At 37.6% G+C, this 26,162-nt stretch overlaps 2 protein-coding genes across 2 annotated transcripts in view; one reads left to right on the plus strand and one right to left on the minus strand.

The window, feature by feature from the left end:
* Positions 1-14,073, minus strand: part of LOC137285233 (cadherin-87A-like) — a 43,714-nt gene extending 29,641 nt beyond the window's left edge. The window contains exons 1-6 of the mRNA XM_067817528.1: positions 13,989-14,073; positions 11,157-11,248; positions 10,487-10,564; positions 6,820-6,956; positions 6,268-6,318; positions 358-447 (exon numbers count right to left, since the gene is read on the minus strand). Of these exons, the coding sequence (XP_067673629.1) occupies positions 358-447; positions 6,268-6,318; positions 6,820-6,956; positions 10,487-10,564; positions 11,157-11,202 (402 nt within the window). The 5' untranslated portion in view covers positions 11,203-11,248; positions 13,989-14,073. The remainder of the gene's footprint in view (positions 1-357; positions 448-6,267; positions 6,319-6,819; positions 6,957-10,486; positions 10,565-11,156; positions 11,249-13,988) is intronic.
* Positions 14,074-15,631: 1,558 nt separating this feature from the next.
* LOC137285235 (cadherin-87A-like) overlaps positions 15,632-26,162 on the plus strand; it is a 38,658-nt gene continuing 28,127 nt past the window's right edge. The window contains exons 1-8 of the mRNA XM_067817534.1: positions 15,632-15,758; positions 17,440-17,504; positions 17,672-17,698; positions 18,318-18,422; positions 23,175-23,308; positions 23,884-23,976; positions 24,282-24,371; positions 24,654-24,758. Of these exons, the coding sequence (XP_067673635.1) occupies positions 17,465-17,504; positions 17,672-17,698; positions 18,318-18,422; positions 23,175-23,308; positions 23,884-23,976; positions 24,282-24,371; positions 24,654-24,758 (594 nt within the window). The 5' untranslated portion in view covers positions 15,632-15,758; positions 17,440-17,464. The remainder of the gene's footprint in view (positions 15,759-17,439; positions 17,505-17,671; positions 17,699-18,317; positions 18,423-23,174; positions 23,309-23,883; positions 23,977-24,281; positions 24,372-24,653; positions 24,759-26,162) is intronic.

The following is a 26,162-nucleotide window of genomic DNA, read 5'->3' on the forward strand; positions in this document are numbered from 1 at the left end:
CCTTTCAATCCGGTGCTGTACATTTTTAACTGAAAACCAGAGATGAGTGATTTTTGCTGATAAACAGAATCTCATCCTTGAATCTTCAGGTACAAAAAGTATCAACACTCGTTGACAAAAGTAAATACATTCTTGGCAAGCCTTGGATATTTGTAACTTTATCAACTCTGGTGATATATTTGATATCAAAAGACATGATGGTTCTCTATTTATAGGCACTGTACAATGTATAGTCAACATGAATATGTTGAAGCTTCAGAAACTATAAGTAGCTTCCACATATTGTACCAACAGACACAGACTTAAGCAACTTAAAATTGTATTTCTAGACCAGCAATAGGTCTAGTTTATACTTACCTCAGGAATAGTAATGGAGTATGTCTGATTCAAAAATGTTGCCGGATTGTCATTGGCATCAACAACGTTGACTGTGGACTGGGCACTGGTCTGGAATTATATAGATACAGTGCTTATGTAAAGTTGGCCACTGGAAAACGAATGCTGTCAGCATTGATATTCAAATACATTTTTGCTGAGTAAAACAGCACAATCGAAAGATATGAAGATATAAGTCAAAGATGTGTTCTTTGCACTAGCAATTTTCATGTCTACTGTGCCAACTGATTACAAGGTCACAACATAAAATATTGCAAAATGTTGAACATTTGTGTGGAGCAAAAATTACTTAAACAAAGGCTGAAATTGGTTACATTTTATACAGACATTAACATCAGGTGTTATTGATGGGAACAAGTGAAGCAACAATTTTATCTGTCAACTGTTTCTTATGTTTCCTGTACAAGAAAATGCATTTGAGATAATTCATAAGCAAGGCTAAAGAGTAAATGTCAAGTAAATGTCAAATAAATGGCAAAATGTTGAGAAAATTCTTTGTGAAAATATTTATACATACAGTCAAACTCATTTAAGAAGTTCACAAGTAAAAAGTTTATTTTGTCACCAAAACTGGAACATGTCTGCTGATATCAAACCTAAATCCATGTGAATTAAAGTTTATTTCATCCTCTTGAATACACTGTTGTGTCATAACAGAGAGAACAATTGTGTACAGTTTCAGTTGCTGTGGTCTGGTATTTCAGATGCTTGATGACGGAGAGCTAATGACTTTCAGTCAAATGACCAAACAGGGCATCAGACTTGTCATTGATGTCACACAGGCAGCATATCATAAGCAGAAATAAAAACAACTCCAAAACCTTTTAAAAAAATGATAAAAATCTCAAAGTATCTCCTCTAAGGGCTTGCACATTTCTATCAAACTGTAAAAATAATGTATAGATGAAATTTCAGTCTAAGTGTTACATACCACAATTAGATATACATCAATTAATTTTTAACCCAGGTCAACTCTGTGAAGCAAAAAATATGTTTTGCATTGAACGCAACACAAACACTAAATGGTTTTAAAATGGAAAGTCCTGGTGTATTCCACCATGTGACAACTGGCGAGACCAGCACAGTACATGGTGTGTTCCCCCTAGCACCACTGTTTCCTGTCTACTGCCCATAGCAAACATTACTTATGCAGAGTTGTCAAAATGGGAAAAATAACAAGAGAGATTCCTTGCAGTATTCGTTCCATAATAGAGCTGCACCAGTTTTGCAGATATTAACTTTTAATATTTATGTTACCTTTTATCCAAGACAGTGTGTGGAACTTCACAAATAGATTGTCAAACAATTTCTCAGGACAAGATCATTTAGTTTTTCTTACACGAAACAATCAATGGAAGTTCAAAGGCAATATCGAAAGTTCAAATGCTTTGTAAAAGAATTTTGTAGGAAGACAGATATGGCTTGAAAAATGTGGGGGGGGGGGGTTGTGGGGATTAAGTAATAAGTGAATGTTGTTGTGATATTTGGGTGGTATACTGTGATGAAGCTGCAATATGTTGGTTTGTTGTGTTGTGCATTGAGTGAGTATATGGTTAATGTCTTCTTGTTTATTGCATCGGCCATCTGTATGCCTGTTTTGAATAGAGTGTGGTTTAAGTTTGTGATGTCTATAATGAGTCTGTTTATGACTGTGTGAATGTGTTTAATGTTGGAGAATGTGAGGTTTTAGTGATTGGTGATGTTTTTATAGATTTCACCCATGTGGATTTATTGGCGCTGATGTGATGTAAGTTTAGATGTTGTATGTTGGATTTAATGAGTTGTTTGATTTCTGTTTCGTGTGTGTGGAAGTTAATGTTGGGTGATATGTGGGTTGTTGCAAGTTTGGCTGCTGTGTCTGCTGTATCGTTACCAGGTATGTTTGTGTGGCTCGGGATCCATAGGAATATAATGTTTTTATTTACGCGTTTGAGTGAATCTGTCTGAATAACTATGTTGTGGATGAGATCTGGACGTGACTTGGGAGTGCATGCTGTGTATTTGTTTGATGGAGCTGAGTGAGTCGGAGAGGATGAGGAAGTTAGATTGGGGGAGGAAGGGAATTAGGTGACGTGCAGTGAGGATTGCTGTTCGTTCTCCAGGGGTGTTTGTTGTACATGTATGTCGGTGTGTTTGTATGGGTTGAGGATGCGTCGTTATATATTTGGGTGTGGGTAGTTTGAGTTGATGTAGTTGAGTGAGATGTTTGCTGTGGTGTTATTGGGTAAGTTTTGGAGCGTGGAGTTGAGGGTGGTGTCAGTGGTCGGTGGTGGTTTGTCGTGATTGTAGCTTGTAATGGGAGGTGCTGCACATTATTTAGTTGTTGTGAGTGTAGCAGACTGTGGAGGTGAGTGAGATAGACGGCCTTATGTGGGTTAGATTGAAATTTTTTTAGCGTGGATCTCTTAATTTTGTCATATTTTTGTGTGATGTGTTTGTATAGTGGGTTGTACTGGGCCCCAGCCCAGTAAGTGAGTGAAGTTTGGTTCATTCTTTGTGTGATTGAAGTGGTGCCTGCAAGTAGAAGGAGTGTGCTGAGGGAGGTGCCATTCCTTGCACCAAGAGCAAGATTGAGGGCTTGGAATCGGATGGAGCTTAGTTTTTGGATGTTGGCGTAGGGAGAGTGAGTGGAGGACCAGAGCTGTGTGGTCTAGCCTCGATAGTATAAGAGTTTTGTATATGTAAATTTGTGTGTGTTTGTTGGCACCCCAGTTTGTGCCCCTAATTTCTCTGATTAAGTTAAGATCTTTTTGACAGGAGTTGACCAAGTTATGAATATGGGGTGTCTGTGTTAGGTGTTGGTCAAAAGATATGCAAAGGAATTTGGTTTCTTTTTTTAACTCAATTTTTTGATTATTAAGATGAAGTTTGGGTGTATAATTTTGCACATAGGGTTTTTTGAAGAGAATGCCCACCTTTTTTTTGACATTTAGGAGGAACCCCCACTTATGGGCCCAATTTTGAATGTAATTTAGCATTTTTTGACACTTGATAGTAGCTTGTTTAATTGAGGCTGAGGACGTCCAATGTCATTTGCGAAATTTGCTCTTGAGATTTCTCTGGCCATGATTCAGGGAAGATATTGTTAATCATAAAGTTAAAGAGGGTGGGTGATAGTATACTGCCCTGGGGGTCCCATTTTCTAATGGGTAAGGGTCTGAAAGGGTGTTGTAAGTTTTGAGAATTATTTGTCTGTTGTTAAGGAATGAGTGAGTGAAATGTGTCCATGAATGGGATGGTTTTGGAGTTTTTGTAGTAGGCCTTTGTGCCAAACCATGTTGAAAGCTTTGCTAAAATCAATGAAAATGGCCATAGTGTACTGTTTTTGTGCATGGGCGACCTTGATGTGTTGTTCCAAATGTAAAATGTGGTCTAAACATTGTCAGTTCGGAGTGAAGCCGCACTGGTCCTCTTTAGTAAGGTTTTTGGTTAGAATTACATGTTTGAGCCTGTTATTATTGTTTCTACAGTTTTGCAGAGATTGGAGGTAAGGGAGATGGGGCCAAAAGAATCAGGTTCAGAGCAGGGTTTCCCCGGCTTGAGGATAGGCACCACCCTGGCTGTTTTGCAAGTGTCTGGAATACACCTGAGGTCCAGATTTTATTAAAGAGGGTAAGGGTGATGTGTTGCATGTTAGGTGGGAGTTTGTTGAGCATTGTGTATGTGAGTGTATCTGGACCAGGGGCCGAGGCTGATTTTTTGTTTTTAAGTGCTGATGTTAGTTCGTGGATAGTGATGATTTTGTTTATGGGGAGTTCTGTGTGGGGTGGATGCTGTGTGTATGTTGGGTGGTTTTTAATGGTGTTTTGGAAAGCGGGTGGGTAGTTATTTGTCTCAGCTTTGTTTGTGGGTAGGTCCGGGAAATTAGTTGAAATGGTTTTTTCTCTTACACACCCTTTTATGTCTTTAAATTTATTCCACATGTGCCTCAGATTTTGTTTTGAGAGCCTGAGGGTGGAGCAGAATTTTTTCCAGTGGTTAAATTTTGCTGCCCTGATTAATTCTTTGGTTTGATTTCTTAGTTTTTTAGCTAAAGATAATTTGAAACGGTCCCTTTTTGACTGATTAAGGACCCTTTTTCTTGCCTTTCTGGCGTTGATTATTTCAGTGCTCCACCAGGGGATGGTTTCTTGTGTGGGGTTGAGTTGAAAAGTGGGAATGCATTTATTGGTTATATTTAAGATGTAGTGTAACTGTCGTTGAAGATGTTGATGTCTGGGTCTTGGATGGTGTTGATGTCGATTTGTTTACATAGTGTGTTGAATTTGTGCCAGTCTGCTTTTTTGAGGTTATATCTATTTTCTGTAGGTGTGGTGGGTGTGGTGTTGGTGGATGCATTGGGAGTGGGGATGTGTGAGTTTATTGTGATTTTGATCTGGCAGTGGTCGCTGCCCCAGGTGTCATTCGTGGACCTTCCGCTTATGTGAGTTTGGGTGTAGTGATTGTTATGTTGATGACTGTGGGTGACTATAGACTTGTGAGGGGGTATCGTGTAGGTTGGTTATCATTGAGTGTGTATAGGTTTTGGTCGTTTAGCCAGTCGGTAAGGTGGGTTCCATTTATATCTGGAGATTTGTAGTTTTCGGCAGGGACCATATACCGATCGGTATGTGGTCTCTGTTTTCGGTATATATACAGTGAGTAGAGTGTTACGTAAGTGAGGGCAAGGGCCTAGAAAGCAGGGGGCGAGGGCTCGCCGGTGGCAATCGTTGTGAAAGTCTCTTGGTGAGGAGAAGGAGGTAAGATGACAGCTAAGGGCGGGAGGTAGGGTCTGGGCTAGTCTCAGTGCTTCCTACTCCTATGAGTATCAATCAACCATTAACAGGGATCAAGGCCTTTTCATCTCATCAACCTATCACCACCTAACAAAAGATCACCATTAATCCACCCATAACCCATCCATGCTCCCTTTTGTGTATTGTGATCATAACCAATCACATCAACCTACATCAACCTACTCTCTTCAACCATGTCAGTATACATTGACTTATCTATTGTATAAACTCATTCAACATGTTGTTTTAATCACTATTACTCTGTCTATACACCTACTCTGCTCACATCACTCACCAGCAATCCAATATATATCAACTTTGTCAGTTATATATACACACTTGCAGCTATGTATATATTCTCCATGTTACAACTCTACGTATCACTTATGTGATAACGGTGTTAGTGCCTACACCAAAACATTGCAACCATTGCAATAAAGAAGTTGACTTTCCATAGAACTTAGTTTTCCTTCATCTGTGCAACTTCTAAAATGCCCTTCAAAGGAGATCTACCATTTCATTAGGATTCTAAGTATAGGAGAAAACATGCCTCTGAGGTTTTGGTGGACAATGTAAAACCAAAGTGTTTCTTGGAACATATATACCGCCAATGATAGGCAATTACAATGTAGATGATAACTTCATGAAGCTACATAAAAATAACTGACGTGCGTGTAAAATCAATTTAATGACAGTAACTATAAGTAGATAATTTAACCCCACCATCTCCATCGACCTGGTGACCGTGCGGTAGAGCATCTGCCTACGGATGTGAGGATGTGAGATTTGCAGTTCCAATTCCGCCTAAGACATTCGTATTGTGAGTTTAATCTTGAAAGATTTTTTTCAGTTGATTTCAGACACTTATGTATCATTTGAATGTTGATGTTCATATAAAGTCAGGAAAAGTAAAACCTGGGAAGCCGTCTTACTAAAGAAAAGTAAAACCTGGGAAGAGGTCTTTCTAGCCAAAAGTAAAACCTGTCCCTCCAAAACAAAAACCTCAAATGCGGTTATCCTGGGAAGGCAAGAGATGACCTAATATATAGTGAGAAACACACTTTAGGTTTATAATATCAAAAACTGAAACACTTACGATAAGGCCCTCCTGATCAATACAGTAGACAGTGATTCTCAGAACTCTTTGCTGAAAAAGAAACACATTAGTGCACAAAATTAAAATGGCTTTTCACAAAGACCTGTTAGAATTCATGTTAGTGACAAAAAAATGATAACATAAACTAGATGCACCTCAGTCATCAGGACAGTTGATGTTGTTCTTAGGGCTGTCTCTGAAGAGTCTCCGATGGCAGTAAATCAATGGTGGAAATGAAAAACTGTGACTGTCAATACAGTACGTTCAGGTTGACCTGAGCTACTCTACATATACATGACATGAAGTGCATGTAATAGACTATCAACTATCACAATAGTCACCCCTAATGTATTTACAGTCTTGTGACAAAAACATCTAACAGTGTATTGGCCAAATATTTGTGGCAGTCAAATGTTGTAACCACACAGTTGAAACTGGTATATCAGCAGAGCTTGACAATTTAGCATTAACTAGAGAAAATCACATGAGTCTCACAAAAGCTGTGGAACACAAATAATGCAGTTGTTTAATCTGTGGCATCTTCACACATACCTCACTCTCATAATTCAGTGGGAGAATGAGAAACACTTCTCCTGTGAACTCATCCACGATGAACATGTCAGCATCAATATCGTAAGTGACATTTCCTCCATCATAATCCAAACATTTCAGAGTGTAGACAACCGAACCTGAAGTAGATAAGTATATTGTTCTGCTTACATACACCTAACTGAAGTAGTGTTTGGTCTTAACTGATGTTTCCATGACAAATGATATTTATGTTGCCATGGAGATTCTTCCATGGGAAGTAATGTCCCAGGATAATATTTCCACAAGCTGTTTTATTTTTATATAAATATTTTTACCTCAACAAGCTATTTAGCTCTGAAGCATAATAATGAAACTGCCAAGATCAATTAAAATCCATAAAAAATGTGTCAATGATAAAAGCAAGTTGGTCATCATATCTAAGAACTAGAAAAATTTCAGATAAGAGGCACATATTTTAATGCCGGCGCGTGCATGTGTAGTAGACAAAAAGTGTCATACTGTTTTTAATGTTTCTACTTACATAGTCTGCATAGGCAATCATTGTAAATCAATACTTTCACTGTTAATTGTTTACAGGGACAGGAAATGGTTAAATTACATTAATTTAAAACATTCCCAAAACAAAAATGCTCCTTGCATACTAAATGGAGAGTAGCAGACAGCTTTTCAAAAATGGAGCTCCATGAACAAAATATAAGTATGTTATAGTTTCATCTGATTCATAATGACTGAAAACAAATGTACTATTAAATCTTTGAAGGGAATTTAGAAGTAGAAAGCATAAGAAAAGCCAGCCTTATGGATGTCAACTTCTTTGTAATATTTGGCAAAAGAACAGAACAATAATTTATAAGTTAAAGTTTTGGATTTGTTTTTAACAATAAAATCATGTCATAAAATCATTTGACAAATACTTCAAATTTGTCTTTTGCAAGGGAATCAGTCATATTTTATTCCAGTAAACATCACTAAATTGCACTTGTACAATATATTTTGTTTTTGTTTTTGTCTTTTACAAAAACCCACTTATTTATAGAAGTTCAATGACATATTTTCTATATGTTTCCTTCAGAAAATACCAGCATAATTAAGTTGTCATGTTTTGGTTTTTAAATTAATATACTATGTTCACATTCATGAAATATTTCATTAGAAATTGAAAACTCATGGCGATACATAAAATCAATTGGCTTCGCTTACAGGCCCCATGGCAGTTATTCTAAAAATGACACATAAAATGACACAATACTGAATTTGGACTTCATGCTCAAGGCCATAATGAAATATATCTGTGAACATTATTCTGCAATAATGCACATCTTGGTGCGTATGCTATGAAAACCAAAATGGTAACTGTAACAGAGTTTACAGAGTTCAACAAAATCAATACTGAAACATAGTAACGGTTAAACACATCACTGCAGTCTCAGCAGAGTAAACAAAAATGTGAACATCAACAATGTTGGAAAGTTTGGTCACCACAACTACCACAGAAATCTCAAAGTTTTTAGACAATGGTTGTTCTGACTGCATGACCCACAAGGTGACCAAACCTGTATCATGTGTAGCCATTCCTTACACTTATAACTTCTGCCAGTTTCATCCTCATACTGCCAGTCAAACATAGTATTACAAGCATCTGATTCCTCTGGCATTCCAGATACAGTGTATGTATACCTCAATTTTTCACTCTGAACAGCTATGCTCCAGCTCGAACTTTGCATCTAACAAAGCCCAAAAGATGTTCAATGAGGTTTATAACTGGGCATCCTGCTGGCCATTGTAATGTTTTGATGGAATTGCTCTCTATCTTTTAGATCATTTCACAGAAGCCCAGATAACATGCGTATCCAGGTAAAATACAGAAAATCGGATTGAAAATGGAAGATACGCAAAAGTTTTAAAACACCTGTACACGGAATAAATTTGGACAATCTCTTGCATAATGAAAAAGACATCGATTGCACTGTTGGTATAATTAATGTTGTACTGTCAGCAAAGGATGAGTGATTTTTTATGGAATCATTTCCATTATATTCAAGCTGATTTGATTAGGTATGACATAAAGCAGTTCATACCTGCTTAGTAAACATACTCAATGACATATGCTTAGGTGAGTAAAATCACTGAAATACCCACATATTTGAAAGCAGTGGGTAACGGAAAATGTAACATCCACTCAACATTCATAATGCCCACTTTAAAAAAAAATACAGTTGGTACAGTACCCACATGAGCTCAATCACCAAAGTATAGCACACATGATGTAATGTCTCAATGCATACACCACTTTGCTCAGGACCATGGCATCATGGGAAAATGGGACCCATAAGGAAAGATCAGTTTGAGACCTTTACACTGAAATGTTTTGTGGACAGAACATGCAGAGTAACAGTATGTGTCTTGTACCTATTATTTAAACTTTAATTAACAAAGCTCTAAAAGGAGTAAAGACAAAGTGGAAACAATGAAGAGTGGTGTAGAACTCAGCATGTTTTTCTTTTTTGTTTATGTAGTGAGTAAATTATTTACTTGCTCTGGGGTAAAACTAGTGATATCGTTTGAACTCTGATCTTGCAGGCTTTTTTTCATCGCGTTTTTTAACTTATAGGTTGAATTGGCATTTTTGATGATTTGTTTCGGTAACAAATACCGAAAGCTATCAGAATCTGCAAAGTTGTGTTTTACACTGCATGTGACCTTTAAATGCACTGGCCCCTCTAGACATTTAACCTGAAAATGTGGACAATTATTATTTTGGGTAAAGATGCATGCAAATATGAATTGTTTCACTGGAATCCATGCTTGACTTAAGAAGCGACTAATGGGATCAGGTGGCCATTCCTGCTGATATTCTTCAAGCACTCCACAGCAATGAACACAGCATGATTCAGTATACTGAACATACCATTTTTAGGTAGGACTGCCATGGGTATATGTGAAAAGGTAATTTGTGTTGCTCGAGGGTGTGAGGGAGGCTGATGTCAAATGTTAGACCCATGAAGATACGGGTTAGAAAACCCGACTTGGCTGACATATGCCATCATATCCCAGCTGTGTAGATTGATACTCATGCTGTTGATCACTTGATTGTCTGGTGCAGAGTTGATTTTTACAAACCTCATTAATATAATACAAGCGAAAGCAGGAAAAATGGTGTCCGTTAGCAACAAGTAAACCTTGTGCTCATCCGCATTACAAATATATTTAAGTGCCCTCCATTTCTGAAACTGATCAGTATGCATCAGTCAATAAATGTATAAAAGTTTTAGGCTTTTGTCATTAATGAACAATCTGTCTGTTTACCATTCTCATATAAATGATTTACACATGTACCTGTTTTTCTATTTTCATTAAGAGTGTATCAAAGCTGTAGCTACTGCCATGCCCTAGTACGCATTACTGAAAGGCAATTTGGGGGCAAATGTACAAATCTGACATATTGTCAGTATTTTCACAAAAAATTCCAAATATGCTCAGTTTCAATAAGTTATCTCTTGCAGCAGTTAGGCAGACAAAACATTCTTAAACCAGTTAAAGACACATTTTTAAATAACCTTTTAGCAAGGTCAATGGAAACAACCGGCTAAAACTGACACATCTCTATGAGGTTGGTGACAGCATTAAAACACTGCTTGAAAAATAAACACATGAGTCAAACACTTACCAACAGATGCTGTTTCATCAATTTTAGCTAAATTCATATTTTGTGTGAAATATGGAGCCCTTTGTGCGTTGACCACCACTGCAACAAAAGTAATGTACATGTACCACTATCCAATATTCATGATATTCTGATGAGTAGATGCACTGCAAATCTACACTGTTGAGGAAACTGAGAGTCTATGAAGAGCCAGCATGAAGATGAAGTAACACTACAACAAAACAAGATCTACACCTGTGTTCAACTAACATGCCTCACTGGAACAAAAATATGTCATAGGGGGAAATATTAACTTCCTTGTGTTTACTGGAAATTGTAAAAACATATTATTACGAATAAGAAAATCAAGCATTCACTGAATGTGCGATATTTTGTATACTTACCTGCTTCATGACTAATATTCTAATTTTAAGTTTTACAGATCCACTGACTACAGCATAATAAAAAAGCCACATGTGAAAATATAAATCATATTACAAAGAATATTTTTCAAGATGATGGATCCGTTTTCTGTGCAGAATATGAAAAAAAAACCCCAGTATATAAGTAGTCTACAGAGCAGAACAGAGTGACAAACTGTCAAAACTATTGCTATATTATAATTCAACTTCAGTGGTGTCATTTTGACTCAGTGAATCTTCCATGTTAATGCCATTCATACATAAACACTTACCAATGGCTACCAACAACAGGCAGGCAATATCTTTCTGAGCACCCATCTTGTGCTTCCACACCAGGGAACCAAGCTGTGGGACTAGCGTTCTTCTACAAAAGGGTGACAAAAAATACACAAAAAATCTATAGTCACATAAGAAACATAATACTATATTAATAGTAAATATATTACAACATAATATATTGTTTGATCAAAGGTTTTCAGACACCATTTTATCAGAAGTCAGTCTATATAATACAGCAGGAAGCATCACACGGACATTGTAAATACTTGCATGATGGCTTGTGTTCATTCAAACATTGTAAATACTTGCATGATGGCTTGTGTTCACTCAAACATTGTAAATACTTGCATGATGGCTTGCATTCACAAATATCGTAAATACTTGCGTGTTATGTGTTTTTCCATTGTTCATTATGTTTTATACCTTAGACAATAACAGATTATCTTAAGCATCCAAAACCCCAAACACAAAGATATGTATATGCTGAAAAATACAAACCTAAATATTTTGTCCATTATTTTAAGTGTTCTTAATTGCGACAAACTTAAGAAACCAACTTTCATTATAAAACAATATATTATGTGAATAAGTATTAATAAGTATGTTTGATCCAAGCATGTTGTTATTTCTAACTAAAGATACTTTCATCCACCTGCTTTTGTCAACAGTCTTGCTGTACCAATGGCGTACCAATGCTACCATGGATCAGCCCCATCATATCTTGTCAAACTCTCACAAGTGTATAAACCATGCAGAGTCCTTTGTTCTGAAGACCAGCATCTCTTCCACATTCCAAAGACTAATTTGAAACGATTTGTCCAAAGATCTTTCAGTTATATTGCTGCAGTTCTATGGCACAAACTCTCAACTGAACTCAAAGAGCGTGAAACATTCTTGCTCGTCAAGTTTCACTTAAAAACTCATAATTATTTTATTGAAATAGATCTGATTGGCATCAAACAGGAATGTTACTTCAGAACTATGGGTTAGTTAAGGTTTGGGATGTCAGATGTTTCATTGGCACTTACAAGATGGTAGGTAACATAACAACATATTGTATGGATTTAGAACTTCTTTAATATTTACAACAAAAATGTTTCTGGGCTACTTCTCGCCCTTTCATTAAGTGAATGACAGAATATATGATAACAACCAAAATATATATGTCACGTTTTGTATGTCAGTTGTGAATAAACAAACCACATTACATCAAATGTGATTAAGTTATTGTCCAATCAGTGAGAGGCATATGCTGGCTTAAGGTGTTAAAATTATTCTACCTTGTCTCACTAGTACTCAGGATTTGATTAATTATGATGGTTCTATATCGTCTCTTTACCCAAATCCTTCCTAGACTCTACCATTCTTTTTGTTTGGCTGACATTACTGTCAGCCATGTCAACATAAAGGACATACAACTGTACATCTTGATATTGAAATGAACAATCTTCTAACATCAGTACATCTTCTGTGAGTCCAGTGTGTACAGTTCCAGTAAATGGTTGCAAGAAAAAACATACTGCTCCCACAGGGATGCATAATAATGTTCAATACACCTACAATGCATCAAGAGCAGTTTGGAGTGACTGACATTTCACTCATCAACCAAGACACCTGTCCACATGATCAAAGACAGATTCCTGACTCTGAAGTAATCAAAATTGCATAGTCCACTACTCCATTTCATTACCATACATGATTCTCTGCCCCTGTAACTGACTATATGGACCATTAATATATTATATTAGCCACAGTATTACAGGGATTTACAGGATGCAATTCCTGAGTTCTACATGCATAAAAATTGACTGTGGGTGCAACAAGATTTATCAGCGCATCCACAAGGATGCAGAAAAAGTGCAAATACTTTTGTAAAAACTCCAATCAAGTAAACAGAAAGTTATCACTGACATGGATACTAGCTGGGTTGTGATATCATTTTCATTTGAGTACTGTAACAGTAAATGTGTTGATCATGATACACAGTACTATAACAGTATTCATAATAATATTTAAGTGTCTGGGACCACCATTTTGTTCTCCTTGACCCCTGAAAATTATAAGAATGCATCCCAGGGACCCTTAAATACAGGACTCAAGGTAAATCCCTGCAGCACCAAGATGATAATATTCCAGTCTGTATATACCACTTAAAGATGTTTAATTCTATTACTAATCTCAATTTACCCTCATATTTATGAGTTGATATTTCATACTAAAATTCTGAGTCAATGACATACCTAAAAAATATGTCATAACAACATCAAATGACAATGTAACAATGTAATACAATGTAGCACAGTAGCACTACCTATTTGGGCTATCACTGTAGGCATTATTTAAGCCAATAAACCTTATGAAAGATGTTTGAAATATTTCTAACTCTCATAAAAAGTTATTTTGCTATGATGCTATATGTACATTTTATGAATTTTTCAATTTTGAGACAACATAAGAAACACATGCATAATATGTTTATAAAACGTGATGGATCTCAGAACATAATGCCTGTCCAGAGACCATATACCGGTATATGGTCTCTGGCCTGTCATGTACACATATGCGGCACAATAAGTAAAAATTCTTCACATAAAAAACCTATTTAATTCCTGTTTATTTCTGAACTGTCAGAACATTCGAAAAGAAGCATATTGCCTTTAGCATAATTAAATCATTACTGTACGCCTTTGGATAGTCACTATATTCAGTGTCGTTGGGAATAAGATTTTAACGAACATTTTAAACAATCGTACAGTTCAGTCAGTATAGCGTTGTCTTAAAAATATTTGTTAAGATTCTGGTAATATAATCGTCCATATACTCACGGTTCCCACTGTTATATCCACACGCCCTGGTAAGATCGCGAAAACCTCTCAGCCTGGTTATGCAGCATGTATCGTTATTGTTGTTGCTATTCATAGTCACAGGAAGGCAAAACCGGTTCTGCCACTCTCTCTGAGCCGGCTGCCTATTTGCATTCGCCGCCATTCTTACTCTGTGGATGGAATAACGGGACTCGTGGAATCTGAAACGAAATATGATTTTAAGTATGTGTATATACACGCGTTCACAAATTTCTCACAATTCGTAACTGGTTCACATTGAAATCAATGTATTTCAAGATTGAATTCAAAGCTATGTCATTAATATAGTTTACTGGCTTAAATGTTGTTTGTTTAGAAAATATTTTTGCGTGTTAATGTTATCGGGACGTGGATATGTTTGTGTTACTTACTTACTTACTTACTTACTTACTTCGCTTCAGACACCATACAAGCCCCTTGGGCACCATTCTCTTGCAACGATGCCTTGTTAGTGCGCCCCAAGGCTTAGAGGCCAGCTGCATGTACTGTAGTCATGAATGCACTAGGTAGTCATTACCAATGAACCGTGGCAAAATAATCGGCCTTTTCTGCGTCACTATTATCTTTCGTTCTTTTAAATTACTCACCAAAAGTAATCTTTCCTCCGGATTTCATTCGGAGTGTTTTTTCGCATTGGAAAGACATAGGCTATATGTACGCATTGAAGTTGACCAACGATTACTGATATCGGATTCAGAAATAAACTAACGAGAACATGTACCTCTACTTGTAGGATACAATACATGAAAAGCCGTTCTTGAAGAAGTTATTTGAAGATGGATACAAAAGCAAGATTAGTCTTTCAGGCCATTAATTTACATTACAGCAGGTGTTAAGCCCCAGAGCTTCCTTCATGTGCAAAAATGTGGTTCGGGGACTATGAGACGGATGGTAATAAAGTAACTGCCCCTATTATCCGTCATTACATTCTAGAAGGCTTACCATGAACGCATGTAACCCCATTCGTTCAAAGAGCTTCAATCTGAAACGATTAACAAACTACCCTAAGAAAAAACGTGGACGAAAAACAATGCAAAGTATGAATACAAAATTGCATTTAGAAATTGGTCAAATGTAAGTGGTGTGGAAGTCGCGGTGGCTGAGTGGGTTAGACGGCTGACTTAGTGTGAAGGCGATTTGGTGACTGACTCTTAGGGTGTTGATTTGAATCCCGGATTTGACTCTGAAACACAACAAAAATACTTAAATTTGTACTAAACTGAGTGTAATACCAAGTATGACATGCACCACAGGATCATTGAAACAAGGTATTTAATCAACATAATTAAAACTGTCAGCAGTTCCAACAAAAAGAACTCAATATTATTTGCATTTTGTACATTAGCTAACAGGTTATGGGACGTCATTGTTTATGTCTTTTGTCACAGACGCAGATTCCTGTGTTTCTGTATGAAGGAATAAAGTCAATACATGCTCAATGCAAATTTTAGGGCAATATATATCAGCCAACATTTTATACAGTATCGTATCCTTTTCTCGTTCCGCAATTTACATTTCCGCACCTGCGAAAATGTTCACAGTGGGAGGAGCTAAAAATTGATTGTCAACAATATGTTTCTATTTTTGTACTCACCAAACCGGTCGCTTGTAGACTGGCATGAATGCTTACCTGAAAGTCGGGGTGGCTCAGGGTGTGCAAGGGAGCGGTGGAAACATATCGTAAATACTGTCTATGGATAATTCGTGAAATAACAACAGAGGAAGGAACAGGTAGGAATAAGTAAAACTTTGTAGACATAAGGAGATGTGTAACGTGATGTATAAGAAATGCTTAAAGATTTGGTATCATGTTTGTTCGAGTATTTCACATGTGATTATAAATTTTGAGTACTACCTCCTGCTATACACACTGTAACTTTATTACATAATGTATAAAATGTTAATAGTAGTCATAAACGAAGATATATGGTAAATATACCCAACCCATGGGAAATTGATCGTCACCTGCTTTTCAGCGCCTGATTGATAAAAATAGGGGTTGTTTGTTCTGTTTCATTTACTGGATCCAGTCTCATGTAAACAGTAAGTTAAAAAAAAACCCATTACATTCGGTTAACTTATGACTGCTCATTTTCATTTATTCCAATAAATGGTAATATAAGAAATATGGAAGGAATATTTTATATATATATGCCCAAAAGTGATGCAAGTTGACAAGTGTACATAGATGTTTTTTTACAACTAACAGTTATTGCTGTTCCGTTTCTCATACCAATCATGAAGTTATACATATATTTATACCATATAGTAACCTTGAACAAATGATTGTCTGACTAATTCATTGTTTCATTTACAGTTGATTGATATGAAATGAAACAATAATTGACTTATGAACATGAACTTGCTATTATATAAGTTACAGGACATACCCCTAACTAAGTTACATCATTTTTATAGGGTCTGCAAATTTATCTTTAATTTTCCTCTTATGTTACTTAACATGGAGAATTTTCTTTTGCTGTCACATATTGTTATCAAATACAATTAGACAAAAATAATGGAATTGTAATTGACTAAAACTGTGCACATGAGATACTGGTTTATTGGCTGTATGTAACTGATATGCGGTGATAACCGTTCACTAGCCAGTATGTATACTGTACAAAGGCCAGGGAGCTTACATGTTCATACAGTCATAAAAGAATGAGTGCAAATCATAATGAAAACAAAACAGTGAATATTATGGTCTTTTCATACATGCTTATATTTATACAAATGCCTGATTGGAAAAAAGTATGGTGTTTATAAATGACAGTCATTAGTCTGCTATTGTTGTTGTGGGGGGTTGTCAAGATAAAATTGTGATTAGGGATGGGTCCAAATGTTCTACCCAATGTTACCTTTCTCTACCAGAATACCCATTATGTTCATTCCTGACCTCAAATTTGAAAGAAATGGCAAAATAATACCTAAAATTTGGATTTTTTCAAAATATCCTAACCATGTAATAAAATAAAAAAGAAGTGACTCTAATTATACCTAAATCTTTTGGAAGACAGTACAACCTTCAAATTGTGAAAGAATATCTTTTTACATTGTTTAACCTAATAGTCACATTACCTGTGATCATAATGGGTCCAGGTATTGAGATGCTTACCTGGCTGTTACCTGAGCTATTGCTAGACCCATGTCACAAATTTTGCAGTATGAAATGAAAATAATGATGGTTTGTCAAGCAACTCTTATATTTTGTTGTCAAAAATTATAACAAAATTTTGCAGAGTTGGTGTGTTTTTCCTGATTACTTTGGCGTTGGTCTGAGTCATTTGTGATTATTTTTTTTCGAGTTAGAGTGCAATTCATTGGGGTGATTTTGACTCAAATGGACTGTACTCATGTTCAGGTGCATTGAGCAACTCTTCTACATAATGTTTTCCCTACCTTGTTCCAGACTGAAATTGTTGGCCCACAACACGATGGGGTCAGCTGTGCTGCTGTTGTCGGCAATACTTTCAGGTAAGGGAATGGAATGCCTTGCCGTGTCTATGCTTCAGTATTTGTAACATGTCAGTGATTTCAGCAGTGATAATGTTGTGTCACTGATGACTTAGTCTGTCTTAATATATCCTAGTCATAGGAGTACATTACCTCATTAACTCACTGTTTCTTGTCTTTGTTTTTAGGGTTGATTGCCCCAAGTTATCAACAAGGTAAGTGTGCCTGAAAAAGTGTAATCACAAATATGACATATGTTACAAGGCAAGTGTTATCAACATGATCAAAACAGTCATCCTACAATGTCTCTCCAAATCACTTCAAGACACACAAGCAGGGATTATCAGGGATTTTTAATTTGGAATTTTTTTTTATTGGAGATTTTCTCGAAAAGGACCTTCTTTAATTCTGTGATGTATTAACATTGCATTCATTCATCTCTGACTTAGCCCATGACTAGGGGCAACTATGTGAGGCATTTGTGGCAGGACAGTTACTTATTCCATAGACACCAAGAATTCATAACTTAATTCTTGTCGTGTGAGGTTTAACTATATAAGAAATTCTGTGCAAATTATGTTATTGATCAGAGAGGCAAACTCTCAGGAATTGACAGCTGTGGATCTTAGCAATGCTGGACAATTCCATAGAAGAAGGAAGTTTGGCTAATCTTTAATGGTTTCACAAACAAATATTTACTACTTCAACATGGCCCAGCTTGCAAGCACTTGTTTGAATATGCAGAATGATGTCATGTTGGAACAATATTTACTGGAAACTCTGCCTCAATCTTCACCTTCTTTATCATTTACAGCCTCACGTTTTTTGTTTCAGTTAACTCGGCTCCCTTTTTCGTTACGGAAGAAAATGGTCAGAGGGTAGATGGTAACCTTCTTGATCGGCTTTCCAAGCAGGGTATCTTGGAAAACACAGCAATAGGTGAGCTATTTGGCTATCTGGACATGTTCATAATGATGTATTGTTTGTGAGGTTTATGGCTGAGAGTCTTACTCTCTGAGAGGAAACAGTTTTGATTTTTTACAGCAAACAAACTGTGTTTACCAGGGTGACATGAAACGGTTTTAATATTCATAGTTAAATAGTTACATAGTACCCTAAAGCAAGGTTAAAATATGTTACAAGGGTCTATTTTCTGTAATTTGGTGTGTTTTGAAAGTGACTTGGTAGAGACAAGGCCATTTGCTGGAAAGCACAAGAATCAGTGAATCAGAGTCTAATCTAGACCATGCCTTTGTGCCATTGGCGCATGACAGTTAGTAATGACACACTGTCCCTTAACCTCGTTAGTCTGATTGGTGCTCTATAAAAATAAGTTAACTCATATCAATCATATAAAAACATACCAAAGTCTTAAATATTTACAACATATATTCTCAATTCTAGGCAATAAATTGGCATTCATAATCCCAGCAGTGCTGTACACGATTTACCCACATCTAATGCGGTGCCTAAATCAATGCTCTCAGCTTATGATACGTAGCTTTCTCAAGTCATGCTGTTTCATTATACATTAAGAGTTATGCCAGTGTATTTCCCAGGTCTATGTCAAGGGGCAGTAACTGAAGATGAAAAGAGAGTGTGCAGTTACTGACATAAAATGTGGCTGAAAAGTCGTTTGCTGCTGTGTTTTGCGAAGCAAAAAAGAACAAAAGAAGATAGAGAAAATGCCAAAACCATTGCAAAGTCAAGTGATGACAGTTCTAATCAATAATTGAGATGAAACTATCAAAAGCCAATGATACTGTGACCGATGTTAAAACTGAGAACAAAACATCAACCTGTTCGTTCCAAACAAAATGGCAAGGTTTGTATCCGTGTGTTCCTTTATAATGAGTGTGAAAACAAAATCACTTGTGCACTTTGTCCGAAAAATGGAAAACATAATGTTTTCACTGGTGGAACTGATAATTTCCATACTTCCACGCTCAAGAGACTTGCTGATAGTGCCGACCATCAACTTGATGTCCAAGCTGAATGGCTGAAGGGACAAATGAAAATGGCAGTGAAACATATGCTTCCTGGTAAAGAAAAGGCAGCAATTCAATATGAATTAACACTTTATTTGATACAACTGAACAGCTATTTGCATGACAAATTCATAAAAATTGCACTGAATGCATTGTCTCCTCCTTTTCTGATCACCCACCTACAGTGGCAAATGTCCCACTATTTAAATTAACCATGGGCCAAGGGCCCACTTCTTCTTAAAAGTATATTAGACACTGAGTGACTCTATATCTAAGGCTGGTTGTTGTGTTGACACATGCACACACACAAATTTACTGTTGTTGTCATTGTTCGGCCTATCTGCACCCGTCGACCTCTTTGTCTGATTGTCAAGATTGATCTAGATGCAACATCGCTGTGTGTGTTACATTCAGTATAACTGTTTCTGACTCTCAAACCAAGATTTTGCTGGTTCTGAGGGGATTTCTTACACCTTTTGTCATGGCAAATTATTCACTGTAGCAAATGCTACATACTAGTTTTAGTGTTGTTTATTGTATTATAACAGGGGTTCAAAATATCCCATTGCCCGGTGCCTGGGGCCTGTTTTCAATCAATCAAATAACGGCATCTTACTGGTTTGTAGGGTACTAGATAATCTCCACCTTAGGTTTCATTTCATATCTACTCAAAATGTAGCTTTTAAATTTTGCAGTGATAATAAAGCAGGGTTATGTTCTTGGCTATTAAACACTAACATCAAATACCATTGTGATATATCCTTTCATAATTTCATCAGCATCATTATGTCATAAAAATCAGGGCAAGTGGAAGATTAATCAGGACAAGTTACTTTGTTGCTCGTATAATTTTAATTAAAAAAATGTATAGTTTCAAGGTATGTAATATATTGAAACCTGTGTTTGCAATACTTTCATCTGCCATTTGGCCATTAGGGCCTGCTGCAGCCTGCAGACTTTACTATCTACATGAATGAAATCTGTAGGCCCATTTGGTTAAAATCACACAGATAAATATGAAATAGACTACACTGTACACAGTTTCACACTGTTTCTGCAAAATCAGTTAGTGAAGCCCATGGGACAGAGAGACTTTTTTGTTTGTTCAAGACTAGTACTGGCATTCCTGTGTGCAATGTGCTGAAATACCAGCAATACCATAAGTTATTGTAACATAATGGTTCATGATTGATTCCTGAACGTTAATAATGGAAAAAAACAAGGGAAAGATTCCAGTTGTTAAGAAAGACAGATAATTTACTGAAGGCCACAAGTGCCTACAGATATTTGAAACTACCGGCCCGATGCACTAACAACCGGTGCTGGGCCTCCTGACTGGCCATTACATGTATTTCGAACGCTGATAGAAACAGATCTTATTGTGCTTACCAAAGTTTTGTATAAAATGTACTTTTCATTCCGCAAACTTCTGTGCAGTGTTTTTGTACTGGTTAGGAAATGAACACAGAATAGTAATGCTATTAGTAGACTTCTACTTGTAGAAAGGGAATATTTCTTATATTACATGATTATCAGCCTATGATGTTTGCCATGGTCAGACTTGCTGGTTAGTTAACTGACAAGTCTACCAAAGTCTAATGTAGACTTCTGTAGCAGTGATATCATGAGAATATGATGATTTATGCTGTTTCAAGGGAATTTTACGTCTTAGACGATGTTATGGTTGATATCTACACATTGACAAAAGTATTGCACCTCAAATTAAAACCACCAAATTCAAAGCGTGATGCAGTCAATGAGGAAGGCAGTAGAGTGAGGTTAGGAAGTCTGAGGTTTGGATACTTTCTTTTTGTTATGGTTTAAAGATTTTTTTCCTAATGCTATGAAAAAATGTTTTTGTGTTGCAGTACTTTTTTTCCATGTGTATGTAATTACATTATAATTTGTCATTTTTAATTGTTGAAATGAAACTTCAGAATAGCCTGGTAACAACTCTTGAAACAGCAGTATCGTGATATCATCATTTTTGTATTCAGTGCATGATGTTTGAAGATTATTTTTAGCCATTCATGACTTCTTTCAGAGAGCATTGCAGCCTTTCACTCATACACTTGATAATGGTTATCTGAGTAGTTTTCTTATAAGGAGAAATGCCACATGCAAGAGTTCAGAGCAGTCAGAATCAACAGTACAACCCCAACGCATTTCTGAGGCTTTCTTGCCCGAGTTGACCTTGCGAACCATCTCCGGGCCCATAGGTGCAGCTCAACATACGAGGGTTGGCTGAAAAGTTCTCAGTCTGAGTGGTTTTTCCCCACCAGGTAGAGACAGGTGTTTGGCACCAATGAGGACAATCATTTAGTGAATCATAGACACAAGAACTACAAACGTACTAATAGTTTTATCTCAACTACAGCTCTTTTGGTAAACCTACCCTCTGAAATCATCAGAAATGGACAAAACTGAATACAGGGCAGTCATCAAGTACTTGCAAAAGAAAGGGATGTCCCCAACACAGATACATGCTGACATGGTCTCCACTCTAGGGGATGATGCTCCTTCATTTTCCACAGTAAAGAAGTGGGCTGCAGAATTTAAGCGTGGCAGACAAAGCCTTGATGATGACCCACGCTCAGGAAGGCCTTCAACAGCAACCACTCCAGAAAACATCACGCAAGTGCTCGATATGTTGATGGATGATCGACGATTGACTACTCGACATATTGCTAGTGTAGTGGGCATCTCTCATGAGAGGGTTGAGCATATCACCAACGAATTAGGAATGACTAAAGTTTCTGCAAGATGGGTGCCAAAGCTCTTGACAGCAGAACAGAAACGTGTCAGGTTCCAGACGTCCCTTGACAATTTGCGTCGTTTTGAAGCAGATCCCGATGATTTTGTGGCACGATTTGTAACTATGGATGAGACCTGGATACATCACTTTCAACCAGAAACAAAACTACAGTCAAAACAGTGGAAGCATCCTGATTCACCAGCTCCGAAGAAAGCCAAGTCTGTTCCTTCAGCTGGAAAGTTGATGGCATCAGTCTTTTGGGATTCCAGGGGTATTCTGCTCATTGATTATCTTGAAAAAGGTCAAACTATCAACGGCAGATACTATGCTGATCTACTGAACCAGTTGCGAGAAGCAATCAAAGCCAAACGACGAGAGATGATCGCTAAAGGTGTCCTCTTCCACCAAGACAATGCGCCTGTTCACAAATCGGTGGTGGCCATGTCAACAATCCGCGATTGTGGCTTTGAACTCATTGACCATCCTCCTTATTCACCTGATTTGGCTCCTTCTGACTTCCACCTGTTCCCCAAAATGAAAAAGGAACTCGCCGGTCGCCATTTTGCAAGTAATGATGACATCATTTCCGCTGTGACTGATTTTTTAGGGTAGCTGTGGAAGATTTCTTTCTGACCGGGATTCGGGCAGCATCGCTGGCAAAAGTGTGTGAACTTGGAAGGGGACTATGTAGAAAAATAAATTACAAACGTGGACTTTGTAACTTTTTTTCACAGTGAGGCTTAGAACTTTTCAGCCAATCCTCGTACAACTGATGTCAAAGGTCATATTCGAGAAGGAATGATGAACAACAGCAACCTTATAATGGTTACATGAGTGGCTCCTAGTGCACAGCGCTCAGTTAGATCCCCTCAAGTTTTCTTCAGGGACGTTTTGGAAAACCTGAAAAACCCCAGTATTATTCAAGTTTTGCTTAACATTTTGTTACAGGCACTAGTGTGGGTACGCTGTCCTGCAAAGATAATGATGGGGACCCAATTCAGGGCTATGGGGTACAGAGTCAGACATTGGAGGTGAATGAAGCAACAGGCGAGGTCACCGTTAGCCGGCTATTGGACAGAGAGGTAGGACCTATTTATTGGTTCACTGACCTGTTTGCTGACATCCATGATCTATCTGTTGTGACACTTGGGAGTTTCTGATGGTGTACTGTCTCTGACAGTATTTGAGTTGTGTCACTGGGTGCCATGAATGGAGGAGACATGCTGATTCAGAGTATGGCAGTCATTACCATGACAAACCACCAGCAAAATCTTAGATGTGCTTTTGGTAAGGTCAAGGGACACAACTCTGCATAGATTGTGGTAGCCCAAATGGTTGACATGCTCCCGAATGACTGTGGTAGTGTTTAAAACAGGATCAAATTGTATGGTAGTCACAGCATGAAAATATTTGAACTTAAGTATCACTGTCATACTTCACAGAAATTTCTTTTCTGAATTTCATGACTGTATGATGTATCAATAGTACTGTTTCTTGTGTATATATAATCTGAATGTGAAATATTCTTGTATCTTACTAAATAGAGTAGATTATTGTGCGTTATGTGTTATTGTGCATGAAGTTGTCACTGATCGAGTACACCAAGCTGTGTGTGGATTCATGTTATCAACCACCTGGTATTATGTTTTACTTTCAGAACTATTTGGAAGAAGCTGAGAACAATCCAAATGGAGAGAATTCTCGACTGCTCAAACCAGTGTTCAGTTGCTGGGATGGGAGGGGACTGACAGTGAGTAAAACCATCTGTTAGAATACTGGGACTTTTGGCTGTACATATTTACACTCGTAATATGATCCCACATGGTTATTGTAAAGCTGCTCGTGAATGCTATTTCAGGGCAAACAATGAATGATGACTTTTGTGTGTCTTCATTTTTGGTCATTCCCTTTGGGTAGTCTTTGTTTTGGGACATAGGACCTGCTATTCTTTAACATATCCATGGGCTTTTCCCAGTGCTATGGTGCTAATGTTGAATGTGGGATTGGTTTTTGATCCGTTCTTACATATGTGAAATGTCTCTCCCATATTTGCAGACAACAGTAGAGGTTGACATCACACTGACAGATGTTAATGATAATGCCCCTGAGTTTCTCAATGGCCCCTACAGCAAGAAGGTGAATGAGGTAAGTTATCACAACCTTACAGACTATCATATGATGAAATATTGAACAGTATTGTCTTTAATGGAAAATATTTTGCCAAGCAGATTGAACAACTGCCAGCATCAACTGCCAGCATCATTTAGGTTGTCATATTTTTAGTTCAAAGATATGACCATTTTGGAAAATAAAATCCCCATCTAGAAAATAAAAACAATAAGCAAATAAACTTGTGTTGTAATTCTTAATTGTCTGTCAAGGATGTATATTTGGTAGTTCCTTCATATGTGATGTATTGGTCTCCAGAATGTTGCTGTTGGAAGTACCGTATTCAGCGGTATATCGATATGGGATGAAGATGCTGCAGATAATGCCCGAGTGACAGTCGCATGTTCTTCAAGTGATGCTCAGGTTAGTCACTTTTGACCTAGTGGAGGAGGGAAGGTGAGAAGAGGGAACAATGTGTGGGACAGTCATTAATTAGGGGTGTTACTCGAACAGAGATGAAGAGGACAGGGGAACAATGTGTGGGACAGTCATTAATTAGGGGTGTTAGTCGAACAGAGATGAAGAGGACAGGGGAACAATGTGTGGGACAGTCATTAGTGAGGGGAGTTAAGGGAACAGAGATGAAGAGGACAGGGGAACAATGTGTGGGACAGTCATTAATTAGGGGAGTTAGGGGAACAGAGATGAAGAGGACAGGGGAACAATGTGTGGGACAGTCATTAATTAGGGGAGTTAGGGGAACAGAGATGAAGAGGACAGGGGAACAATGTGTGGGACAGTCATTAATTAGGGGAGTTAGGGGAACAGAGATGAAGAGGACAGGGGAACAATGTGTGGGACAGTCATTAATTAGGGGAGTTAGGGGAACAGAGATGAAGAGGACAGGGGAACAATGTGTGGGACAGTCATTAGTGATGGGAGATAGGGGAACAGAGTTGAAGAGGACAGGGGAACAATGTGTTGGGCAATCATTGGTTATTAGAGCTAGAAAAACAGAGGAAGAGAACAGGTTGTGATGTGTGGGGCAGTCATTGGTTAGTGGTGCAGAGTTGGGGGGAGCTTGGGGAACAGAGAGGAAGAAACAGGGAAACGATGTCTGGGGCCGTCATTGGTTAAGAGAGCTAGGGGAACAGAGATGAAGAGAACATGGGAACGATGTATGGGTCAATGATTTTGTTAGTGGAGCTATTGGAGCAAAGAGGCAGGGAATATTATCTTACCTCACACATAAATGTTATTTTCTGAATGGCTAAGTGCTCTTCAATGTACCCCACTTACAAGCAAGATGGCCATGTTTCAAACACAACATAAGTTATATTTGGGATTTCACTTTCTCAGGAAAGTACAAATTCTAGTACTTTTTGGTTGAGTCCCATCCAGGATTCGAACCCACACCCTCAGAGTCAGGCACCTAATCGCCAGCACACAAAGTCAGCTGCCTAGCCTGCTCAGCCACCACAACTTCCACAGAAATGAAAGTCGGACAACTGGTAGTCTAGACTGCGTACTTTGTGTACCCCTCTGATCAGTGTGAATTGCCATGGCTCCCACGACCAAAAGCTATGATTACACGATGCCATTTAGAAAGTGGTCAAATGCATAAGTCATATTTGGGATTTCATTTCTCAGGAAAGTACAAATTCTAGTACTTTTTGGTTGAGTCCCAACAGAGAGGAAGAGGGCAGGGAATAATGTATAGGGCAGTCATTGGTTGGGGAGCTATCGGAGCAGAGCAGAAAAAGGCAGGTAATAATGTATAGAGCAGTCATTGGTTGGGAAGGATTTATAGGAGAGAGGAAGAAGAGA

Source organism: Haliotis asinina, chromosome 5 (assembly GCF_037392515.1).
Source record: "Haliotis asinina isolate JCU_RB_2024 chromosome 5, JCU_Hal_asi_v2, whole genome shotgun sequence".
NCBI classification, from domain to species: domain Eukaryota; kingdom Metazoa; phylum Mollusca; class Gastropoda; order Lepetellida; family Haliotidae; genus Haliotis; species Haliotis asinina.